We start from the raw sequence: 25,446 nt of genomic DNA on the forward strand, positions 1-25,446 counted from the left end.
TCTCAATTTCTATTCTTTTATTGGGTTTTGAATTTAATTATACATGATAGGAGGACCTTATCTCAATTATCCAACTCAATACCTTGCTTCCAAAGTAAAGACTCAAAAGGCAATGCATTTTCGTATCATATTAACGTCATATCATATTAGAGCGTAACTCCCATCTTAATTCAAGACTTCTCCCTAAATTAAACATCTCCATTTTTGCCTATAGTTTAGGAAAAGTTTATACTATAATTACTACCTAAGAAATAAATATCTATTCTATACATATGTAAACACTCAAAAACTAAATTTTTTTTTAAATAACTTAAAATTTTGAAGGTCAATTAAAAACGAACTTGTCCCTATCAACTATAAAAAAAAGTAAGAACTTATTTGATAATAATTATTAGAAGCATTTCTAATATTTTTAATACTTAAAATTTTTTATTATATTAATATTAAAAATGATAAAAGCATTTCATAAAATCATTGTCAAATACACTCTAAATTTTGACAATAAAAAATCACACATAACAAAATATAATAACCTTTTAACCCTTGATTTCAGGGACTATCTTAATACAATTAGTTATATTCTGAAAACATCCTATATCTCAACATGCAAGTCCATGGTGGCTGCTTTACTCTCGACGGTCATGAAGTTGATGGCTCCAAATTTAGTTGAGTCAAACCGCCATTGTTAGGCATATTTGATGATTAGTGACGAAGCTAGAAACTAGAAAGCGAAGGAGAGGGGCAAAATATCTGAGATTTAGTGTAAGGGACATAAGGGAAAAACATACGAGATCATCATAGTACTTTTAAATAGAACATATGCAATTCAAACTAAGCCTTGATCCAAAAAGTTGAACGGACTTCCTACTTTGGCTATGGAGGATGGAAGGTGGGAAGCCACGCCTTCATTTTCGGAATATGACAACCTTGAGTAAATTTGCAGTGGAGTTGATGAGCTCGAAGACACAAACATCACCAACTTGCAAATAATTATCACGGGCAAACTTTCTCCACCCAGAAGAAAGTTTTGCATCGCGTCTTCTGATACAGTACTTAAGAGTCCAAGTTCTTCTATTCGAAACCCTAAGGGTTGTCTTCTTGTCATCTGTTGTAAAGTGCCTCTTCACAAATCTCAGCGGTATGGTCTGCAGCAGAGTTAGATTTATTGATCCACAAATGTAGAACTCATAAGCAAAGTTCAAGTATGTTTTCTCTTGAAAGCTTACCATATTTCTTCCAGTACCAACATAAGATGGTCGCATAGTGACAATGAAGAAAGGATTTTGTGGTTTGAAAGATTCAGCTCTGAGAAGAGCTCCAACTTTTTTGCTGGCTGTCACTGCTGGAACATATTGAGAGATGATGCCTCTTTGAGCGGTGGCCCTTCCTTCACCACCTTCCTTGGCATCAAAATTAACTTTATCTGCAATGAATCAACAGTACACAACAACTGCATCAATCTAAAACAAAGCAAAGGCGTGTGTTAATTTTCTCTAATAGCATGATTCAGGTAAAATTTCTTACCCCGAAATTCTGGGGTAGACTTTTCAAATTTCATTCCGGTGCCTTGAATGCCTTTCGATTGATGATTAGAAGTGTTGAAAGTTTTAGGAGGAGTAATATTTCTTCTCCTCTCATTGGGTTGCAGACATGCCAATTTTGTTTTCATCCTTGTATTGTGGCTTGGTGGGCCATCATGAAAACTTTGTACAGAAACATCTCTCTTGTTATCCTTAAGTTTGGGCAAACTGCTGGCCTCATTCGTGCTGAATTCTTCCTCACTAGAAGTAATATTGATTATATCTTCCTCCTTGGTTGTTTGGCTGGCTGGAAAATCATCCAAAATCTCAACAGAGACATCATTTTCATGATTTTCTTTCAAAATGGACGGTTGGCATACCCCATTATTATTGTTTGGTTTTTCATCATGGGTGGCATTGGAGGATGGATATTCAATCTCAGAAGCAGTCATATCAAATATAAGTACATGGAAATGGGAATCGCCTTCGTATCTGAATAATAAAAGATGTCCATACCCAATAGAATAAAACTCACAAAACTCTTGCCAACCACCCTGCAACAAAGCCTCATCATGGCGTTTCATCAATTCTACACGCCATTGTGCACCACTAGGAACCTTGAGAAATACTACGCTTGACAAATGCTTTCCATATTTTCTCAAAAACCTCTCTGGAATTTCCTGTTAAAAACCTCCAATTGTATAAGGAACGATCGAAAAAAGAAAAGAACAAAAAAAAAAAAAAAGAATTACACAAGGAAAGAAAGAGTAATCATACTGGCTTTCCATCTTTAAGCAAAGCTGGGTGCATTATCCTGAAAAAGTGTGGTTTCTTCGACAGAAAATTTGACCGGAGTGACACTCCGTAGCTTCGCCGGGGAAGAGCTTCTGACATGGGTCACAACTCACAAGTCACAACTGCTCCCTTATGACTCTCTGCTGTGACTTCTCAATACCCTCTCAAGTCTCAAGAAGCTTATCAATGGAAAGCAAGAAGTGATTAGGCCGCCAATTTTTGGAGGAAATTTTAGTATTTTGAACTCTCTCTATGTTTCTGCTTTAAATGATTACTTATCGCAATAAGTGCTCTGAGGCGTAGCGTACGGAACCTGCAATGTGGAAAAGGAGGACGATGAAATTGTATTAAGTTGTTTAGATGCAATCAATTCATTCGGGGGCTCGAGGACAAAAATAAATGATGCGTATTTGTAACCGACCATGCATTGATGACTGGAGTTTTGCAACGAAAGCAACTTCACACAACATTTAGGTGGCCATAGTTGATTTTATTTTGTCCATTTCATTATTTCACAGTAACCTATGGACGAGAACATAATTGAGATGATGTTGTACAGTTGAAAACGATTAGAATCCAGATTTACATATGTATCTAACTTTTGAGATTTCATATCCCAGTGCCTTGAATGCCTTTGGTTTGAACACGTGGAAACAGTCTGAATTGTAGGAACGTCAACAGTTTTAGAAGAAGACATTGCAGTTTTGTTTTCATCGTTGCATTCGGGCTAAGAAAAACCGTGGATTCTTCCCCAGAAAATTTGATGGGAGTGATCCCTTCATTGCTTTGCTGGAGAATAGCTTTGATCATGGGTCACCACCAGCTCCCAGATGACTGTTATATGTAGCTTACAGACGTGCAGCGTTGCTTTCTGATTAAAAATATCACAAGAAGCTTAAAATAAGTTCGTCCATTTTTAGGCTTCAATACCGGCGGATAAGAGATAAGTTATCAAAACAAATACACCAAAAGACATCCCAAGTCGGGCCTAAATTTAGAAAGCATAAAATTAGTGATCTGCATCTTCACTGTTGCCGAAAATGACAACCTTCAATAAAATTCCAGGGGATTTGATTAATACAAACACACAAACATCACCTAATTTCAACTGATTATCCTGCACGAATATTTTCCAACCAGAATAGAGTAGTTCTGCAACCCGCTTTCCGTTTCTCCTCCTTCCCAGACGGTAGCTAGTGGACCAAGTTCTCCCATCCGAACCCCAAAGGGTTATGGACTTGTCATCTGTTTTGAAGTACCTCTCCACAAACCAGATTGGTATATTCTGCAACAGATCCAACAAACTATTACATCTTAATAAAAGGTCTCAAATTCACAGGACCATGTTTGGTGATAATGCCGTACTTGTTTCTTCCAGAAATGCATAATTTATAAGCAAATTTGAATTAATTTTTCTATTGAAAACTTACCAAACCATGCCTTGACGGTCCGAGGTAACTTGGTCCCATTTTCGCTCTGAAGAAAGGATTTTCCGGGTTGAAAGCTATGGCTCTTTGAAGAGCCCCTACTTCTTTGCTGGCGGTCACTGGTGGTAGAACCCCGGACAGCACGTTTCTTTGAATGGCGGCTACTGTTCCACAGCTCTCTTTTGCGTGAAAATCATGGCCAACTGTAATGGATCGGCAGAATTCAAGTCCATTAACAACAGCAACAAGTAAAACATGACCTAACAGCAGTGTTAGTAAAGTCTCTTACCCTTAAGCCCTGACGTCCCGGGAAGCAAATCTGCATCTATCCCTGACTTTTCAAACTTCACCCCAGTAGCTCCAACTCCTTTGGGCTGAAAATGTGGAAACAGAGATCGGACATTGGAGGTGTTATCAGTTTTCCGAGAAGAGTTGTTGCTTCTTTTCTTAGTGGGCTGAAGAAAAGGCGAACTTCTTTTCTCTTCTGGATTCTGGCTTGTAGGGAAAACATCAAACGTTCCAACGGAAACATCACTCTCAATTTCCACAATTTCGGGCAAACAGGGGGTGAACTCTTCTTCACTAGAAGATATATTGATCGTGTCTTTCTCCTTTGTTGTCTGCCTGGCTGGAAAAACATCCAAAATCTCAACAGAAACATCATTGTCAATTTCTTCCATCTTGGGCGGTAGGCTTCCCCCAATGTTACTGCTTGGTTCTTCATAATGTGGGGCATTAGTGGAAGGATATTCAATCTCGGAAGCAGTCATATCAAATATAAGTATATGGAAAATGGAATTTCCTTCATATCTGAATACTAAAAAATGCCCATACCCAATGGAGTAATACTCAACAAATTCCCGCCAGCCACCATCCAACCAAACCTCACCATCGCCTCTCTTCAGTCCCACTTGCCACACTGCGCCACTAGGAACCTTGAGAAACATAATATTCGACAGGTTCTTTCCATATCTGCTAACAAACCTCTTAGGAATTCCCTGTGAAAAACATCGACCATTTACATCAATACGCAAGTGATGTAAAAAAACAGAAGAAGAAGAAGATACAACTTAGACGGATAGATAGAGCAGTCGTACTAGTGTTCCATCTCTAAGGATAGTGGAGTGTATTATCTTGAAAAAGTGTGGTCTCGTCGCCGATATGGTTGACGGGAGTAGGCCTTCCTCACAATGCCACCAGGGAATGCTCGTCATTGGTCACCGGCTCCGAATTGAATCTACTATGGCTGGGGCTATACATATATGGCATCACTTCATTGCAGCCTTGCAGGTGATTGATGGACCGCGGGGCTCGAGGTCAAATCCAATTGATTATCAAGGTAAAGCCCGTCGATTCACTGCCAATATCAGACTGAATTGGCAAATAGCTATTCCGTCAGCAGTTATTGCTAAGACAGCCAAGAGGCGGAGGTGTTGTTGCTTCATTATTGTTTTGCCATAAACCTCTATTCAAATCCTATATATGTGTCACGGTAACGCCTTTATTCATTTTCCCCTCCTGTGATATATTTAATCATAATATAGCAATACTTAATTCGAGAATATTTATATTTTTTTTTTCAAAGAAAATATTGATTTCACGTACATCATCATATTAGTAAAAGTGTATTGATCACCGATATAAGTAAAAACATATTCTTATAAAAATGTTAGAATTTTTATTTAAATAATAAAACAAAATAATGAAATAAATCATTGTCTTTTTATTTCATGCCCATAATTACTACTATAGGTAAAAATATATTCATACAGCATTTATTTATTAAACAAATTATTTACCTTGCTGAATAAATCAAATTTGGTTTATAATGGTTACTAATTTTTTTAATTAATTGACAAAGAGTCCATTTGACATTGCTCCTGGTCGATGTGTTTTTATTATAAGTATTTTCTTCTAAAAAAACGTTTTTATAACAATCTTGAAAAATGATTCTAAGAGTGTTTTTAATAATAATAAATTACTAAAAAAAAAGACATTTATTACAAATAAAAATATTATAATAAACCAAAATTTTATTATATATATAAACATCAATATTGTTAAAAACACTCAAAAAAACTATATTTATGATTATAAAAAATTTTAAAAATATATCTACAAGAAATAGATTAATAAATAAACATGCACAATAATTTTTTTAAAATAAAACAAATTATAATTAAGATATTAGACAAATTCATTCTTGACTCAATGGAGTTGTTCAGCACGAAACTATTAGGAACTGAATGAAGCTATTTAGATGATTTTAATTTTTTAGACCCATATCTTATTCTCCTATTGTTTGATACTTGGAAAATGGAGGATAGTGGGAAATGATATTTTATGGATATTTGAAATTTTTTGAAGTGTTTTTTTAAAGAAACACCTCTCAAATGCTTCTCTTAAAAACACTTCAAGTATTTTCTTTTTTAAATTTCCAAAGTATATTATCTAACACCTAATTTTTACTTTAAAAACATTTTTAGGTATTTTTAGGGTCAAAAACACTTTTAAAAAGCACTTCCAAATGGGCTCAAAATCAATTAGCAAAATAAAATATTATTTTTGAATAACAAAATTCTAAAATATATACCTTTTTTTAGTATAAAGCAATGTCAAACCAAAATATTCAACAAACATTAGTTCTCCCCAAAAATAAGGTAATTTAGTTACACTTTATAATACTACCCTATTATGACTTCACTCCAATCTCTATTCGAAATTCATAAAAACTACTATGAGGAAGGCTAATGAATAGCTTCGAACAAGCCCGAGTCTGCTTACAAAAAATGGAAATGGAACAGTATTAAGTGAATGGATACTCTAAGGTAGAATAAGAAAAATCAAATTTGATTAATTAAACTTGTAGTTGAAAACATATATTTGAGGATGCCCTAAAGCGATCATAGTATTATTATGAATATACAAATCAAAATTGTGAAAGCCTAAAAGATATACACGTCCAATCTATTTATTATTCTTCGGCCAATCAATTGTGAAATGTTAGAATGTGTAGTACCCATTTTACATCTTCTATGCAAAAAAATTCAATTTTCATAAGATCTTTTTAACTCTTATTTAGAAGGTCTGATAAATGTATGTGTAATGGACCTTTAAGGTAATTATAGATCCTAAAAGGCAATTTGATCGATAGTATCTCAACCCATTACTACTACCAGCACATTGTAAATGTTAAGCATCTTGTTTGAGGGAAAAACTACATCCATGAAGATTTTTTTTCAAGCGTGGCACGATCTCAAAGAAAGGCTCAATGAAATTAGACATGTTTGTGAAAATATCAGATTCAAATTATAATTCAAGTTAATGAAGTTAGTTTAATGCAATTTCAACTAACAAAAATGGAATGACAACCTATGACATTGGGTTTTAAAGACCATCATAATTTATTGATAAAATGAATAAAGTGAGTTATAAAAAACCTATTATTTAATATAATTTAATAAATTGTTTATTTAATTTATTTGTATTTATTAAATCATTTTTATAATTATAATGAATTTTGTTATTCAACAAATAAACTTTATTTGAAGCTTGAGTTCACAAAAAAAAATTGTAATTTAAAGAAAATAAAATTTATAAAATTAATATTTTATGTATATAGTTATAACTCTAATTTAAAAATTAAAATTTACTCATATCCCATTTTCTCGACCATAATAAAATAAAAAAAATTAATAAGTTGAAAATGTGTAGAATCCTAATATTTGTTTAATGAAACCCAAGGAAGTTCCAAGTAAATTTCAATCTGAAAATGCAATTTTGTTCCAAAAATTAATAAATATGCTTAGAAAATTAGCATTGTACTCTTAACATGTAAATCCCCGATTTGGCTCTGAACCAGCCCAACTGAGCCGAATCCAACCTTCCCCTCTCTTCTTTCTTTTCAAAACAATAATTCTGATCATGAGAAACATTAAAATTTTATATTTTTATCAATTTATAAACTTGGAAAAGCCACAAATTATGTAGAGCTAAATGACTTACATAATCATGCAACACATGATTGCGTAAAATATTTTTTAAAAATAAGTTTTATTTGTAATGCTTTATTAATTTATAATCGTTTTCTATATTTATATAATTATTTTAAAAAATATTATTCATGAAAACCAAGTGAAAAAAATTAAAATCATTAGAGGATGATTTTAGAAAAGACTCTGATTTTTTATTGCCAAAACACATTTTCCTGTGCTTATGTTTTCAAAAAACACAGAACTGTTATGACTTATGATAACAGTAAACAAACAACCTCTCACACTTGCAAGTTCAATCACAGATTAAAACTCCAGCTTACTGATTCAATATCATTGGGGTCCTAAGAGCCCATTGCATTTCACAGCTAACAACCAAAAGCAGCGAGCTTCTGATTCACGAGCAACAACCAAAATACACACAAAAAAGACAAAACTCTATTTTCTTTGGTTAGCCTAGTGATCATCATTTAGATTTGAGCTCAGCTAGCTCTATGGAATGGCTGCCCTCCGCAGTATCTCAACTTGAATTACATGACATGTGGCGTCAGTGCATTGAAACGAGCATGTGTCTCCTTTGCCCAATTTGTTTGCTTTTACAAAATCAGACCACCCACTACTCATTTCGATCTTTCCTTTGCTCCTCAGGCACACTTTCACTGGCCATACCCTTCCTTCTGGGTCTCTAACCAACGTGCTTTTTTTCCATATCATTCCAGTCTCTGCTGCAAAAGCCCTCGGAACTAACTGAAAATCAACATTTCTTTTTTAATTATTTGAGGACATGATAATTAAGTAGAAGGATTTGTATCACTAAGTGGGGATCTAAGTAAAATCGATTACCATCACGTAGTCGTGGTATTTTTTCAGAACCTTTACAAACTGCGGATGCTTTGTTCTGCCAGAGGCAGCTGCTTTGTCTGCTCCCTGATCTTTACTTTCCATCTTCACTGCAACACTTGTCGCTGGCATCACATGATTCGCATCATCTCTACCTGTAAATGCATGCATTGAAGCATATGGTGAGTTTCTGCAGTGAACTTGGGGGGTGTGTTGGTGCGTGAGGGAAAGAGAAAGTTGACAGGCTGTGTGCCTACCCATGCATGGGTTGTTCTTTTCCCCATGTAACCCAATTCTCTTCCCCTTGGCACCCAAATTCGGGTCCTTTTCACATCCACTTTTATCATATACCACAACTTGGAATGTTGAATCGCCAAGGAACCAGAAAACCAGAAAATCCCCTGCCTCCAGGTGCTGATCTTTCACGAATTTCCTCCAACCTTTCTTGAAAAAGTAGCACGAATCTTCCTGTTTCACGCTCACCATCCAGGACTCCCCAGTAACAGTTTTCAGGACGGCATTGTTGAACGTCATCCTCCGGAATTTCTTCATAAAAGCGGGTGGTATTCGCTGCAGAACCCAACACTAAATGAGACCAACCTTGAAAACAGCAATGTAAATAAGAAAGAAAAGAAGAGAAACCCATGTCATAGTCACGGTGGCAAAATTTATTCATCTTCCCTGTACGTATAGTACTGAATATATAGTTAGACAAAAGGGAAAACAGACAGAGACGACGATGAGAACTTACAAGTTTGTTGGTGAAATCACCAATCAAGACCTTGAAGAAAGAAGGATTGCGTCTGGGACCTCTTGCCATTTTAATGAACCAGAGAGACGTGGGCTCGTGAGTCTTATTCCTCTTCATGGAAAGGCGAAAGGCTTTGTTTGAAAAATGGAAAAAGGAAAAATAATAATAATAAAAACTGCATGCCTGGTCAGAGATGAAAGGCCTCTGGGCTGACGCAAATCTTATGCATCATTAGCAGGATCCTGATAAATCATGGTGATTAGTTGGATTAGATAGGCGGTGAGGCATCACCTGAACCCATAACTTTTACACCAATAGCTGATCGCCACCTCAAGTAACAACACCTCACAATATCTGCAAATGCCCTTGCTCCGGATGACGTGGACCAATGTTATTGGACTTTCACTTTTATGGGTCCGCACGGGATAAGACTCAGAGAAGACGTCATCAATTCCACCATTTGTGATAAAGGATTATTTCATTTCGCTGAAATGACAAATTTATCCTTACTATAATAATATACTTAGAAGTCTAGGAAAACTTTAATATATAGATGTATTTAAGTTTTTAAAACTATAATTATTAATTATAAAAGATAAAAAAATGAAATATGGTATCAAAATTTAATTCCCTAAAAAACCGTTGGAATATCCAAAATCTGATAGATGAATTAGAATTAAAGTCACAAGTAATCAAACAGAATTCATCTAACTAATGTCAGTTAAATTAGTTATGTCAGTTGTCAATACTTAACAGCTTTATTGATCTATTTCAAGTGTATAAATAGACCTCACTTGTACAGTTTTATTTTATTTGAATGTAAGGAGAATTTCTGATTCAATACACGTTTAAGTGCTCCTTTGTTTTTCTCATCTGTTTTCCTTTGTAATTCTGCATATTTTCACATGGTATCTAAACAAGATATTTTCCCCTGCTCTTGATCTTTCTTCATCTTTCTTGATTCTTCTTCATCTTTCCTGGTCGATTGTTACTTCACAATGACTGAGGAAGAAAATGTTTCTATGACTAACTCTCATTCATCAAATGGATCTGTACAAAATCTTTCGGATGATTCATCCAGCTGCTATTAATTACATCCATCTGATAATCCTGGTGCACTTCTGGTTTCTGAGATATTCACTGGTGAGAATTATATTGCATGGAGTCGATCTATGTCAATTGCTCTAACAGTGAAAAATAAAATTGCATTTGTTGATGGTTCTCTGGTTCAACCGATCACTAATGAACCTAATCTTCGTGTTGCTTGGCTAAGAGCCAATAATATTGTCCTGTCTTGGCTAATGAATTCAATTGCCAAAGAAATTTGTGGTAGTCTTCTCTATTTCACAAATGCTTTTAATATATGGAAGGAGCTGAAAATCAGATATCTCAGAAGTGATGGACCAAGGGTTTTCTCCTTGGAAAAATCCTTAAGTTCCATTTCTCAAAATTCGAAATCTGTCACTGAATATTTCAGTGAATTCAAGGCTTTATGGGATGAATACATTAGCTACCGTCCTATTCCCAGTTGCAGATGTGGGAACCTTAATCGTTGTTCATGTAATATTTTGAAGGACCTGACTGATAGACAACAATCAGACTATGTAATGAAATTTCTTGCGGGGCTTCACGATTCTTATTTAGCAATTAGAAGTCAATTGCTACTGCAATCTCCTTTACTATCTATGAGCAGAGTTTTTTCCCTACTTTTACAAGAAGAGAGTCAAAGATCATTAACTAATGCAGTTGGCATTTCCATTGATTCACAAGCAATGGTTGCTGAACAATCATCAAGAACTGTTTCAACAAGAAATACTCAATTCACAAAGCAGAAAGGAAAGTCTGATGCAATCTGCTCTCATTGTGGTTATTCGGGTCACTTAGTTGATAAATGTTTTTAGCTAATTGGATATCCTCTTGGATGGAAAGGACCAAGAGGAAAAATATTCAACTCTACACCAACTGCAGATAAAAATTTTCAAAGATTGCCCACTGCAAATAATACTAATGTTTTGGAGCAAAATTAAAGTAATCCCAACATGATTTTTTCTCAAGAACAAATCCAAAATCTGCTCACTCTAGCAAATAGCCTTTCCAGCTTAAACACAAATTCTAATGCAACTGCCAATGTTGCATCCACCTCAGGTAATTCCTTCTTCTGCAATACAGTTTCTTCATCAAAGAACCAGTTTACTTGGATTCTTGATACAGGAGCAACATACCATATGATCTGTTCTCCCCTTATATTTGACTCGATTGTTTTACCTAAAACATCTTCCAAAGTTCATTTACCAAATGGACAAACAGTTCCAATTATCTTCACTGGATCTGTAAAATTCTCACTTGATATTACTTTACACAATGCTCTTTATGTTCCATCTTTCAATATCAATATTGTCTCTGCATCAAGATTAACTAAAGATAATTCAATTGGATTATTTTTTCTTCAATCCAAATGTATCTCGTAGGACCTCAGGAAATGGAGGATGATTGGGCTTGCTAAAGTTCAATCTGGTCTATACCATCTTCAATAATCATCTGCTCAAACAAATAAAGAAATGTTTTCTAGTTCAATTGGTTTACCTTTTAGTTCTTTAGTTGAGTCTTGTACTGTTAATTATGATCTATGACATTTTCGTTTAGGCCACATTCCAAATGCAAAAATACAACTCATAAATAGTTCTGGTTCTTCTGTAAAGGCTACTTATAACAAAGTTTGTGAGATCTGTCCATTAGCTAAGCAGAAAAAGCTACCATTTCCTATATCAAACAATCAATCAAATGAAGCCTTTCAATTGGTTCACACTGACATTTGGGGGCCTTTTTCCATTCCTTCATATTTTGGTTATAGATTCTTTCTAACTATTGTTGATGATTTCACAAGATTCACTTGGTTATTCTTAATGAAAACCAAAAGAGAAACTTGAGTTATACTTACCAACTTTCTAGCTTATGTTCACACTCATTTCAACACTAATATTCAAACTCTTAGATCAGATAATGGTCAAGAATTTATTATGCCTACTTTCTATCAAGAACACGGCATTATTCATCAATTATCATGTGTTGAAACATCTGAACAAAATGGAAGGGTTGAAAGAAAACATCAACACCTATTGAATGTAGCTAGATCTCTCATGTTTCAGTCAAAATTACCCTTATCCTATTGGACATATTGTGTATTAACAGCCACACATCTGATAAATCATACTTCATCATCCATTCTAAATAATCAAACACCATATCAATTATTATTTCAAAAGCCACCTAACTACAATTACTTCAAAGTCTTCGGTTGTTTATGTTTTGCTAGTACAATCACAAACAATTGAGGCAAATTCCAACCAAGAGCAACAAAATGTATTTTTCTTGGTTATCCACCAAACATTAAATGATACAAAGTTCTTGACTTAACAACTCTCAAAACTTTTATTTCTCGGAATGTACTTTTTCATGAATCTACATTTCCCTCTATTCCAGACACAAATCACAAACCTTTTGTTTTTCCAGATTTTCCCCAAATATATGAATCCAAATCCTGCAAACCAAACAACTCAGTTTCTATAACTTTTGGTTCTACAAATTCTACTGATCCAACCTCTGTTATTGAATCTTCAATTCTTGAAAATAAAATTCATGCAAACAATGATGCTAATAGTCTTAGAAGGTCTGAAAGAACTAAACATTTACCTAAATACTTGCAGAATTACTATTGTGGTAATATGACTAAGATTGATTCAGCAACTCAAGCACCTTCAAGCTGCTCCTCATCTGATAAACCCTACTGCATATTCTCTTTTTTATTTGATTCCAGATTATCCTCTAAATACAAAGATTTCATTTCTATTATTTCATCCACTTTTGAACCAAAAACTTACAAACAAGCTGTCTCAATTCCTCAATGGCAAACTGCCATGACTGATGAAATAAAAGTTCTTTAGCATAATAAAACTTGGGATCTTGCAATTTTACCTCCAAACAAAATTGCTATAGGTTGTAAGTGGGTATATCGAGTGAAATTTAAGGTGGATGGAAGTGTAGAAAGGTACAAAGCCAGGCTTGTAGCCAAGGGCTACACTTAACAAGAGGGGCTTGATTTTTTTGACACATATTCTTCTGTTGCAAAGATGACAACAGTTATAGTGCTTCTTGCTATTGCAGCAGTTAAATAATGGTATTTACATCAACTTGATGTAAATAATGCCTTCTTACATGGAGACTTAAATGAGGAGGTCTACATGCAATTGCCACCAGGTTTTTCAACACCAAATGACCCTCGGGTTTGTAAACTCGAAAATAGTTTATATGGTTTGAGACAAGCTTCGAGGCAGTGGTACTCAAAGTTGTCTTCATCTTTACTCAAGTTTGGTTTCAGTCAAGCAAAGTCAGATTCAAGCCTTTATATCAAACAAACATCAACTAGTTTCATTGCTCTATTAATCTATGTTGACGATGTTATAATAGCTTCAAATGATCTCAAGGAAATAGATGCTGTGAAAAAGTTTCCCCATGAATCTTTTACTATAAAAGATTTAGGTGAACTGAAATATTTTTCAGGCATTGAAGTAGCCAGATCAGCAAAAGGTATTGTGTTGTCTCAACGAAAGTATGCTCTGGATGTATTGAAAGATAGTGGTTTCTCTGGCTCTAAACCAGTTGGTTTTCCTATGGAATTAAGTTTAAATCTTACTGCCAATGATTCAAGTCCTTTATTGTCTGATCCTGCATCATATAGAAGACTCATTGGCAGACTTCTTTACTTAACAATCACTAGACTTGACTTGGCATATGCAGTACAAGCTCTCAGCCAGTTTATGTCTAATCCTCATTCAACACATTTACAAGTTGCAGAAAGAGTTCTTCGATGCATTAAGGCAACACCATGTCAAGGTTTATTCTTAAAGGCTTCATTTGATCTACATTTAAAGGCATATTATGATAGTGATTGGGGTGGCTGCATTGACACTAGGCGAAGTGTTACTAGTTTCACAGTTTTCATAGGAGACTCTCTCATATCTTGGAAATCAAATAAGCAACCTACTGTAAGTAGGTCCTCAGCATAAGCTGAATACAAAGCTTTAGCCACTACAACTTATGAGCTTCAATGGTTGGTTTATTTGTTGGTTGATTTGAATGTTAAGCATCCTTAACCAGCACTGCTATATACTGACAGCAAACCTGCTTCAGAAATAGCTTCCAACCCAATACACCACGAAAGGACAAAACATATAAAGCTCGATTACCATCTAGTTAGAGAGAAATTGCAAGAGGGTTTGATCAAAATAATCTGCATTCTTTCCCTTTCATTCTCTTCTATTTTTTATAAAAAAAAATTCATCAACAACAAAATAACTAATATCCATAAAATAATTTTGAGATTTTATATAATCTCATAAAAAATCACTATAAGCTTATTATGTTGTAAGCTCAATGATATCATTTTTTAATTTTTTGTGTACTCTACATTATTTATATTTTCATAATCATAAAAATAAAATTTTAAGTTTTTTTTTTTTTAACAATATAAATGTTTATATATTTTTCTAATAAAAGTTTTTAGTTTATTATAATTTTTCCTTTTGTAATAAATGCATTTTTTAGTAATTTACTAGTATTAAAAATATATTTATATTTATATGACATATTATTAAAAATACTATTAGAATCACTTTTACAAATGATCACAAAAGTATTTTTCATAGAAGTGCCGCATAAGTAAGACACTTCCGTATGCTTTTACTAAAAGCACTGCTAAGTGGGCCCTTGGTCCATTGATCGCTCATGGGCCTAGAACATCCCAAACCAGGCCCAAAGCCCAAACCCAAAACCCAGATAATGATGGCATTGTCGCCTGCTACTCGGCCAGACAGCTTAAAAGTTATAACCTAGAGAGGCTTGCTCCAGAGCAAGGCTCATTCCTTCGGGAAACCATGATGCGCCACCTTCTTCTTCCTCGTTGCGGCCCTTTGCGCCATCTATCAAGCCCTATCTCTCTCCCCCGTCTTGCCCACTACAAAGCACCGACCCCGCCTGCCCCTCCGACACCACCGAAACCTCCCAAAAAACCAGTTTCATTCACATTCCACGATGAAACCTGGGAAGATCCCTACAGCTGGATGTCCAACCTCAGTGACAAGGTGGCGATGCGCCACATGGACGTCTACATGGAACAAGAGGAGAAGTACACCGAAGCGTTTATGTCAGATACCGAACGTCTCCAGTCCAAGCTCCAGTCCGAAATGGCCTTCCGCATGACCCCCGAGCTCTCCACCCCTCCAATTAAGTTCGGCCCATGGTATCACAACCGCGTTTTTCTTCTCAGAAAAAGAAAAAGAAAAAAAAAGGAAACTCAATTGTTGTCGCGAAAACTGAGGAAAAAAAATGAAATTGAGATTTTAATCTCTCCCGTTTTTCATCGACTTCCTTGAGAAATAAATGCAATCTTATTACTTTTGTTTTCGAATCTCAATGGCCTTTTTTACTATTTCAAGGTCGGTCTTGCTCGCCGCAGGTTGTACTATCGGCGGGTGGAAGAAGGGAAGCAGTTTCCAGTGCTGTGTCGGAGATTGGCTAGCTTAAATGAAGAGTTCATTTCGAATAAATCTCCTTCCGCTGGATTTGATTTTGTCTCGGGTAGGAGAATTGAGCAGAAGCTGATTGATTACAATCAAGAAGCTGAGAGATTTGGAGGTAATGCCAGTTCATTTCAGTTCTAAATTTGACAGCTGTTTGGGTGCTGAGAAGAATCATGGAAATTAAAAGTTCGATTTTTACAAATTTTCTGCTGTTCTGAAACTTTACACTGCCTGGAACCCTCTTCTTGTCGAAGTTATCAGACAACCTCGTGTCGGGCTGATATTTTTCATTTCCCATCACATGGAAAACCTGCATGCACATAATAAAACTGAGGATCATATACTGAGTGCTAAGTTGTCCCAAGGAAAAAATGGGTTTCATCTGAATTCTACCACTTTTGGTGAGAAATCTAGCAAGCCCGTAACTCCCTCTGAAAAAACTTCCATTTTCTTTCCATTATGGATCATGTCCTAGTATAATGTGAAGGGTTTAGTTTTTCTTCTTTTCCTTTTCCTTTATCCTTTTTCTCTGCGACCAGACAGAGGATGAATATTATTTTGCTTTGACTATTACTGACTTCTATTCCAATTTACAGGGTATGCCTATGAGGAACTATCAGAGATATCACCAGACCATAGGTTTATCGCCTACACTATGTATGATAAGGACAACGACTACTTTAGGTTATCTGTTAGGGATTTGAATTCTGGTTCAATATTAAGTAAGCCTCAAGCTGATCGGGTTTCAAACTTGGCATGGGTGAAGGATGGAAAGGCATTGCTTTATACTGTGACAAACAATAATAGGAGACCATATCGGTAAGTAATTTGTAGATTTGGAGTGTTATGCGTATTTCACTATTTTTCCCATTCAGCATAAATAAATGAAGTTGATTCTCGCTCTTTCATCTTAGGATATACTGCAGCATGCTTGGATCAGATGAAGAAGATGTTAAGCTTTTAGAAGAATCAGATGATAATGTTTATGTTAACATAAGACATACCAAGGACTTTCGGTTTGTGACAGTAAATAAGTTCTCGATTACAACCTCAAAGGTATTAATTTGCAAGCATTTTCTAGTTGATATTTGCAAACTGTCTACATCTATTCTAGTGGGGCTGTATTATATTTGTGACAATTCTTTAGGTCTTCCTCATAAATGCAGCTGATCCTTTGTCTGGCATGACATTAGTATGGGAGTGTGGAGGACAAGCCCACTGCATAGTTGAGCACCATCAGGGATGCCTTTATTTGTTTACAGATGCTGCAAAAGAGGGCCAACCTGTTGATTATCATTATCTCCTTTGTTCTCCCGTGGTAGTATCTTCTAGCCCCAGAAATTGGGAGGTTAGCATTTAAGTGTTACCTGCTCTGTGCTTCATAATTAATTTATGTCTCTCTTATGAAGAATTTAAATATTTATTCTTAGCTGTCTTGGGTCATTATTACTTCTGCGTGAGGACTTGATACTTGAACATTTTGGCTATTGTCTGCTTTCTATTTTCTTTTATTGATTCCTCCATTCAATCTTTTTTACACATTTTATTGTCAATGTTTTTCTAACTTCTCTAAGCAATTGGCTTATATGTTCTTGTTTCTATACAATTTTCTCTTGCTCTCTCTTAATATGTTGTTCCATCTAGTTATTTTTTTCTCCCTTCACCCACTGCAGAGTGTATTTATTGATGACCCAGACTTGATCATCGAGGATGTTGATTTTAACGATACACACATGGTATTTATTGTGAGGGAAGGTCGAAAGTTTAGAATTTGTTCAGTTGCTCTTCCTTTGCCTAGAGGGAAGGTAAGACACCTTGTGCTTTTGTGGTTGTGCTTATGCGTATAGGCAGTTCAGTATTCTCGGTAGATTTTGAGATTTCATTCAGTTCACAAGCTCATCATTTGTGTCCTCAAAATTGTGCCATTTTAGATGATATATTTTTTGTATTCCTGTTTTCATATTTATTTTGTGTTGTTATCCTCCAAGTTGTTGGTATTACCCATCCTAGCATCCGAGAAGTGAAAAAGTTATTGGCTTTCAAGAATATGAGATCCAATTACAACTATCCTTTAAAATTAAAGACTCGGGAGCAGACATTGATGACTGCACCATATCACAAGCAAAAACGCCATAGACATGAACCGTTTTTTGTTTCTTGAAAAGTGAGTGACTTTTGCTGACCAGCCATGTAAAGCATCTCAATAAGAATTCATTTTTATCATATATCCCTTGGAATTTGATTCCTAAGTGAACTTTAAAAAAAAAAAAAAATTATAATGGGGATAATGTCTCTATGTTATTAAATATATTATATTTTCTATTGAGATTCAAAGTTATCATCATATTAAGAGCAACTGATTGTTTTAGTTTATTTCCTTTTATTTCTTTATATTTTTGGTGGGATTTTTTTTTTATCTGTTTCCTTTCCTATACTAATTTCAAATTATGGGGAAGCATGTCATATACAACCATGGAAACTCCTAGGACTTTGTTGAAAATGGTCAAGATCATAGAAATTGGGGCAACATTTGGGAAACCACAGGGAAAATGTTGGTGTAACTTCCCAACATGGAAAGCACATAATGAAATATCTATTTCCATATTTCACTCTAATGAGAGATTTCTGCAATCAAAATGGTCATGTTGATTTTGATATGTAATGGAGTGTTTGTTGCCTATTATCATATATGCATGTCTCAGTTATTGTTTCTCTTGCCATTGTCCACTCGTTTGCCCCACTTTCCTATTATCTTTATATTTTCTTCATGAGTAAGATTTTTAGGTTCTTTTTCCTACTTTATTTTGTCATATTGGCTCTGCATCTGCCTTCCATTTTGGAAATAATAGACAATATTGTCAATTAATTCCAAATTTTCTGTTTGATGCCATTCAGTTTGAATTGTACTGAATGAAAGGAGATTACGTAAGCATCTTAGTGTCTTCGTTACCCAAGCCAAGGCTGAGAAACAACCAAGAAAAGCTTCTATCATAGAATACATACATCTTTAATGATGGGCTTATTAGATGGAAACATTTTTTTTAATATTTTGGAGATTGTATGGCTTACATAAATAATTCTTGGATTCATGTTCATTGTACATTGACAGCAATTTTTTTTTTTATATGAATATGATTGCACATGTTTTGAGTTGTCTAATCTTATATTATTCCTTTGATGTGGCAGGGAGCAGTTTACCTAAAAGAGCTTAACCCACATTTCCTACCTCTTCCAAAATATGTTTCCCAAATCTCACCTGGACCAAATTATGACTACTACTCCTCGATCATACGCTTTACTGTTTCATCACCTGTGGTATGTGGATCATTCATGGGTTCTTCCATCTGAAGATTGTTTCAACATTCTCTTTTAAGCAGTGTATGCCCATTAAACACATAGTTGGCATCAGTGGCTAATAAATTGTTTGCATGGACCATTCCAATTCATTTGGTATTGTCTGTTATAAATATATACTGATTCTGAATTAAAAATAAAAAATAAAAAAATCATATATTATTGAGTGCAATTAAGGATCTTTATTACTCTATCATGGCTGTAATACAACCTGAGCATGATGGATTTTTTTTTTTTTTCCAGTTTGATAGTTAAAGAAAGGTATGTATAAATTAATAACAATAATTTAAAACAAAAAAGTAGTACACCAAAGCACACAGGACGTGTACATAGGGAACCTAAAGGAAAGGCCTCAATAGAGAAGTCACAAAAAACCAACCTCACTCTCAACAAGACCCCACACAATCTGAACATGATGGTCCCTTTTGCTGAATTAAAATAAGGAAGTTTCTAGCACAGGTGTGAGGTCCATTCTAAAGTACTTAAATGATGTGTTCATAGATCCATTGGATCACCTTTTACTTAAATTGTTGAGCTGTTGGAACTTGAAATCAATTCTATTAAGTTCCCATGAAGTTTCTTTAAACTTCTTGTGTCTGTGCCACCAATTGTACCAAGTTGCCTTGAAATTCCTTTTAAATAACTATATCTGTTATCTGTGATATCGAGCACATAGTTTACAAATCCATGCTTCATGGACCTGTTTCTTCCAAAATAGTTACACAAACTAATACTTATGACTTATTATTGTAGACTTTGAACTGTCTTTACTTTTCTTGAGGCTAGATTCAAGAAAAGTTTGAGATTTGTTTTAGCAAGCATAGCATGCACATTTATGTTGCATGATAACAATGTTGGTGTTAATAAGAGGCATATTCTCCTTAATTGAAGATGGTAATAATGTGATGTTGTTTACAGTTTTTTGAGTTGTATGTACTGGTCACTTTTATTTCTCTTCCTTTTTTCTTTTTGTTGTTCGAAGATGTGGCATCTCCAATCAAAGACGGTTTTCCAACATTTTTCAGATGCCTGATGCTGTGGTTGATTATGACTTGTCAACTGGAATGTGGAATATCATTCAACAGAAAAATATGCTTCATGAAAGAACACGAATTCTGTATGGAACAACCTCTTCTGCTAGTAGCCTTGCAAATGCTTCAATTTCCAAAAGATCTGGATCCACAGATGAAGTCAATGTCAAAGATGATCTCCTCTGGAATGACCTTTCTGAGTTCTATGCTTGTGAAAACTATGATGTCTCTTCTCATGATGGAGTTTTGGTTCCTTTGACCATTGTATACTCACGCAAAAACAAGAAAGAGAATCACAGTCCTGGAATACTTCATGGCCATGGAGCTTATGGTGAGTTACTTGACAAAAGGTGGCGTGGTGAATTGAAAAGCCTTCTTGATCGTGGTTGGGTTGTTGCTTATGCTGATGTCAGGTATGTTTCTCAGCAAATGCTAGTTCAGATTCTTGATCATGAAATTGTTCTCATTTGCTTCAGATAACTCAAATTTATATTATATTTTTAAACATCATTTCACTGCTTATCGCTTAATTATGATGGGTTAAGTGCTCTTTCTTAGAGGTGGAGGTGGTGGGGGTAAAAAGTGGCATCATGATGGCAGGAGGACAAAAAAACATAATTCCATTGAAGATTTTATCTCCTGTGCCAAATTTCTAATTGACAAGGAGATTGTACAGGAGAACAAGCTTGCTGCTTGGGGATATAGTGCTGGGGGGCTTTTGGTTGCTTCTGCAATTAATTCTTGCCCAGATTTATTTCGTGCTGCCCTTTTGAAGGTATACTTGGCACTATGAACCTGGTTTATGGTTTGTCTCATTTGGTCTTGGTGCATAGTCTTTCATCTTTCTCTGGTCATCTGAGACTGGGGTAGAACAATCTTCTGCCAAATCTCCTTATTCTACTTTTTTAATTATTAAAAGGATTCAATGCTATGAAAATTCATGATTTTGGAAATATATATGGCTCTAAAGATGCTTTGTCAAGTCATATGCTTGGGGGACATAAAGTTTTATTTCAGTTTCAGCTCTAATTTTGCTCCTATTCTAATGTGAATGATAAAGTATTTTGTGTCATTTGCAGGTTCCATTTTTGGATCCAACCAATACTCTTCTCTACCCCATTTTACCACTTGCTCCTGCTGACTATGAAGAGTTTGGGTACCCAGGGGACATTGAAGACTTTCAGGCAATAAGAAAATATTCTCCGTATGACAATATTCAAAAGAATGCTCTTTATCCTGCTGTCTTGGTATCATCTTCTTTCAATACACGGTAATTTTACGACTTTTTTCCCAGATTTCCTTAAAATTTCTGAATTTTAGCTTGTGGGATAATAGTGAGACAAAAAATTGCTTGCTAAGTGTGAAAAGCATGGAGGCTGAAGGATGGGGGAGCGGTGAAGGCTAAGAAGATGAAAAGAGTTTTTAACTGTTCCTTATACTGTTCTACTCCCTTCTGATTGTGAAAAATCTTCAACAAAGTGCAGTTGAATGCTATCATAGATTTACTGAAGAATTTCTTTCACTGCCCATTATAGGTGTTGATGGCAAAAATTTTAAAATTAAATAATTTTTTCTCCTTAAAATTCTCATTTCACATAGATGGTCAGGTTTGATAATGTTAGTTAAAAGACTCAGAACAACATATTATGTTGGATTTGGAAATTTCTTCTTGGGCCAAATTGATATTTTCCTTATGGGCTTGTTCATCAGAAATTCAATATGAAACATAACTCAGAAATGTTAGCTTGTGATAATCGGAGTAGTAACTTTGATTCTATAACCTGTTTTCTTTGAATTGTCTTATACACAATTGACTGTTTACTATGTGGATTGAAATGCTAAATTTATAGTCACTTGGTTTCTGAAAGCTCTTTTCACATTTTGTTTTGTGTCTTAGTTTGGCTCTTCATATCCAGAGGTCATGTATATTAGATCTTCATGTTACTATTCTTTTTTACCGGAGTATAGACATGTGTGTCATCTGTTACTTAGTTTGACATGGTGGGCCTACCCCTATTTGTAGTTAAAAAATGAGGATTTACATTTTTGGTTGTAAGGAGGAGAGCACAAAGGTAGCTGAAACTATTTATGGTATAGAGCCTAATTCTGAGATTGGTGTGGTCCTAGATAGAGCCAATTGCAAAGAGGTATTTATGAAGCCAATTCCAATTACTTGAGATTAAGGCTGAGTTTTGGATCGAGCCTAGTTTGAAACCATCAAAGGGATCATCCATGGAGTTGGTGTTTTACTATTAGCATTCATTCGCTTTTCCTTGATACTGTGGACTCCTTATAGCATATGTTGATTGGTCCAGGCCTTGTGTTGAATGTGCTCCTCCTGGTTAGCCACCAGATTACAGTTCATTTTGGTGTCTGATTGGAGAATTCATTTATAGTAAGGAGACATGCCTTGAGAGGACAGTCTACATTCTGGATACCCGACCAAATTATAAGCTTCTAAGGAAAGTTTCATGCTGGTGATTGTGCTATGTTACCAAACCAAAGGAAGGATTCTCTTTGAATGCATGAATTTGAACTACAGTGCTGGCTGTTTACTTAGACTTAAATATTAAACTGCCTGTATGTTCTGTATAGAATGTATTAACCAATGTAAACTTGTTTTAGCATTTCCATTCATTGGATGCATGGGGGTTTCTTACCTAAAGAAAGGGATAAGGTTTCCCATGCAGAATGGATTGTGAGAATCAATTTTGAATATTTACAAGATACAAAAATCTCTTCAACTATTAATCCCAGCCCAGAGGTGTCATGTCCTTAATATCCAATAAATTCTGCTCCATGACATTATTTTAGACCGTGGATATTGCTTGTACTTTGTATACTGTTACTGAAAATTTGGGTTCTAAAAGCTGATCAAACTAGATCCATAATGTTTGGAAACCTTGATGTTCTGATATCATCAATGGTATCATTGCTTGCAGTTAAATTTTTAGATTTTTCTCCCAATTCCATTGGTGCAACAGTTTCTTTAATAGGCAAGTCCATTTATGGAACTTCCAGTGCATCAGCAATTAAGTTTGCTCTTTTATATTTGTTTTTTTTTATGGATAAATTTGCTAAGGAAATTAGCATCGGTTTTCATCTTTCTGGTTGCTCTATGTTCAAAGTGTGGCTTACTCTCTGGATTTACTTATCTTGTTCATAACAAGTGGATGATGGGATAATGATTGAATTCTACTGTCAAATTCATCCACATTGAATTGTATTGTATTCTTATCCCTGTCTCTCCCCCTTTCCCTCCGGCCCTCCCTGTCCTCCAAATGGGCATACAGTGGTTCACGAAGCCAAGGTTTTTACAGGGGCAATTACCCTCCACTCACAACCTCAACCCACCCCTGGCTCTCCCACCCCACAAAACTATTTCCTTTACTCCGCAACTGCCATCTTCCCAAGAACTTCATGAAGGTTGTAGCCTTATACACGTGAAGTCATAGAACAATTTGTGTAGTTTAATTTTTGTATTCACCACTTTGTACTCCATAGTGAGTATTGTTAACCAAGCAAAAAGGTGTAAGAGGTGTTTACCATTTTTCTATATGATGTTTTCAGATTTGGAGTCTGGGAAGCTGCAAAATGGGCTGCACGCGTGCGGGAATGTGCTGTTTATGACCCAAAGCGTCCAGTATTGCTTAATTTAACAACAGATATAGTGGAAGAAAACAGATATCTGCAATCCAAGGAGGCAGCACTAGAGGCTGCTTTTCTTCTAAAAGTGATTGGATCCTAGATTTGCTTTTACCAAGCCCCATGCTATCATTGAAGCTGTGGATCTTACAATATTAAAAAGCTTGTGGTGGGTAAGATGCATCTCTCGGGATCAATGTACAAAATTTGAATTGTCATGAGCTAAAAGGATGATTAATTTTAAATTACCCAGTTCCATTTGGGCAGAGTGTTATCCAAATTAGGAATCTACATCATCAGGGATTGATGATCTGGCCGCGTTAAGTGGTTTATATTGCTGTAGTAGCTTGCTGTTTCAAGAGAGAGAGGCTTAGATAATAGGTTCATGAATCAGACCTTTGTTTATGGTTGTGCCTTATTTTTTATTATTCAATTCATCTGTTAGTTGTCTCTGTATATCAGCATTGCCTATTGCCTTTATATAAAGAGAAAAAGAAAGGTTGGGCCAAGTGTCCTTATTGTTTTGTATTTAGATTAAGGTGTCCCGCGATCCATTTTGCTCGATTCTTATTTAACTATATCCACCAATAGTGATGATAACGACAGACAAAATCTTGGAAATCAATTATTTTACTTTAGTAGGCTGCCTACATACAACCAGCCGAAGATTGTCAACGGATCGACATCACCAACCACCGAGTAAAGCGGTCCAGCAAAGGATAAAAAAGAATCCCATATGGTTAAAGTTTCTTTCAGAAGACAACTTCCCCATAAAAGATCTTAAAACGGTTTGTCGAACATAGAACCATTCTCCACTTTATTTTAGGCTGTCTCTTGGAGAATAAAAGGAATTCTCATGTGAAATGTGTCCAAAGTGTTTTAATAATGATGATGTGCAGGATTGGTTTCTAGTTTTGTTTATTGATCATCATCAGGTCCCAAAAGGAGGAAAGGTAATGGACATCACTGCCCATACTCTTTATCAACTTTATAAAAAAGACCCACTCAAGCTTAGAATCCATGGAAACCAAAAGAAAGATGAGGATAATGATTCAGTTCTCCAACATCTCCATGGCAAGCAAAACTCATTGGGTATGGCCCAATAGCAATAATTAACATGAGAAAGAAGAGAGACTCTTAAACAATTGAATTGGGTTTCTATGACTTCCTGCCCCTGCATAATGTAAGGACCATCTAGTTTCCGTCGACATGAGATCATTTCTTTTTCTTTTTCTTTTTTGTTTTATTTGATCAATGGATGAGGCAGCTGACGCAGCCAAGATGTATTCAAGTCGAGACTTACCTGGGCTGGGCTAGTTGAAATTTTATCAGCTTCATTAAATATTTTTAAGTGTCCAGAATATGAGGATTAATCCTTGCTAGAGGTACGCTGATGCGCGTGCCAGAAAGGAACGATCTGTTTTGATTATTATTAGTAAAAGTCATCTCCTTGCACCTTATCCCAATCAGCTTTCTGTCTAATATCAACTCTTAACTCTCAATTTTCACTTCTGTT

The 25,446-nt window shown here is 35.3% G+C and overlaps 2 protein-coding genes across 3 annotated transcripts; one reads left to right on the plus strand and one right to left on the minus strand.

Annotated features, from left to right (window-relative positions):
- Nucleotides 1-699: 699 nt before the first annotated feature.
- LOC100267202 (uncharacterized) lies at nucleotides 700-9,394 on the minus strand. Its single transcript, XM_059737725.1, has 9 exons — nucleotides 9,326-9,394; nucleotides 8,578-9,144; nucleotides 4,032-4,740; nucleotides 3,746-3,945; nucleotides 3,414-3,600; nucleotides 2,298-2,407; nucleotides 1,525-2,200; nucleotides 1,227-1,423; nucleotides 700-1,145 (listed from the first exon to the last, which is right to left on the minus strand). Exons 1-9 carry the CDS (start codon nucleotides 9,392-9,394, stop codon nucleotides 906-908), a joined length of 2,955 nt encoding a protein of 984 aa, XP_059593708.1. The 3' UTR covers nucleotides 700-905.
- A 5,802-nt stretch (nucleotides 9,395-15,196) lies between these two features.
- LOC100263895 (uncharacterized) lies at nucleotides 15,197-24,462 on the plus strand. Of its 2 annotated transcripts, none has more exons than XM_059738422.1 (11): nucleotides 15,197-15,620; nucleotides 15,837-16,015; nucleotides 16,497-16,719; nucleotides 16,815-16,956; nucleotides 17,048-17,248; nucleotides 17,574-17,705; nucleotides 19,087-19,215; nucleotides 20,280-20,698; nucleotides 20,844-21,060; nucleotides 21,365-21,555; nucleotides 23,856-24,462. In XM_059738422.1, the coding sequence occupies exons 1-11, from the start codon at nucleotides 15,256-15,258 to the stop codon at nucleotides 24,031-24,033; spliced, it is 2,376 nt and encodes a 791-aa protein (XP_059594405.1). In that variant the 5' UTR covers nucleotides 15,197-15,255; the 3' UTR covers nucleotides 24,034-24,462. The 2 variants fall into 2 exon arrangements, with proteins under 2 accessions (XP_059594405.1, XP_059594406.1); XM_059738423.1 differs by having other exon boundaries at nucleotides 15,199-15,620; nucleotides 15,817-16,015.
- Nucleotides 24,463-25,446: the final 984 nt, after the last annotated feature.

The sequence above is a fragment of the Vitis vinifera genome, chromosome 7, assembly GCF_030704535.1.
Source record: "Vitis vinifera cultivar Pinot Noir 40024 chromosome 7, ASM3070453v1".
NCBI classification, from domain to species: domain Eukaryota; kingdom Viridiplantae; phylum Streptophyta; class Magnoliopsida; order Vitales; family Vitaceae; genus Vitis; species Vitis vinifera.

Bases quoted from the DNA above. Each gene is read 5' to 3' on its own strand.
- LOC100267202 (XM_059737725.1), bottom strand. From the start codon at position 9,394: ATGGCAAGAGGTCCCAGACGCAATCCTTCTTTCTTCAAGGTCTTGATT. The intron at 4,741-8,577 runs GTAATCGATTTT...TGTTTTTCACAG, and splicing joins AATACCACGACTACGTGATG to GGAATTCCTAAGAGGTTTGT. The intron at 1,424-1,524 runs GTAAGAAATTTT...GATTCATTGCAG, and splicing joins GTCTACCCCAGAATTTCGGG to ATAAAGTTAATTTTGATGCC.
- LOC100263895 (XM_059738422.1), top strand. From the start codon at position 15,256: ATGATGCGCCACCTTCTTCTTCCTCGTTGCGGCCCTTTGCGCCATCTA. The intron at 16,720-16,814 runs GTAAGTAATTTG...CTTTCATCTTAG, and splicing joins AATAATAGGAGACCATATCG to GATATACTGCAGCATGCTTG. The intron at 21,556-23,855 runs GTAATTTTACGA...TGATGTTTTCAG, and splicing joins TCATCTTCTTTCAATACACG to ATTTGGAGTCTGGGAAGCTG.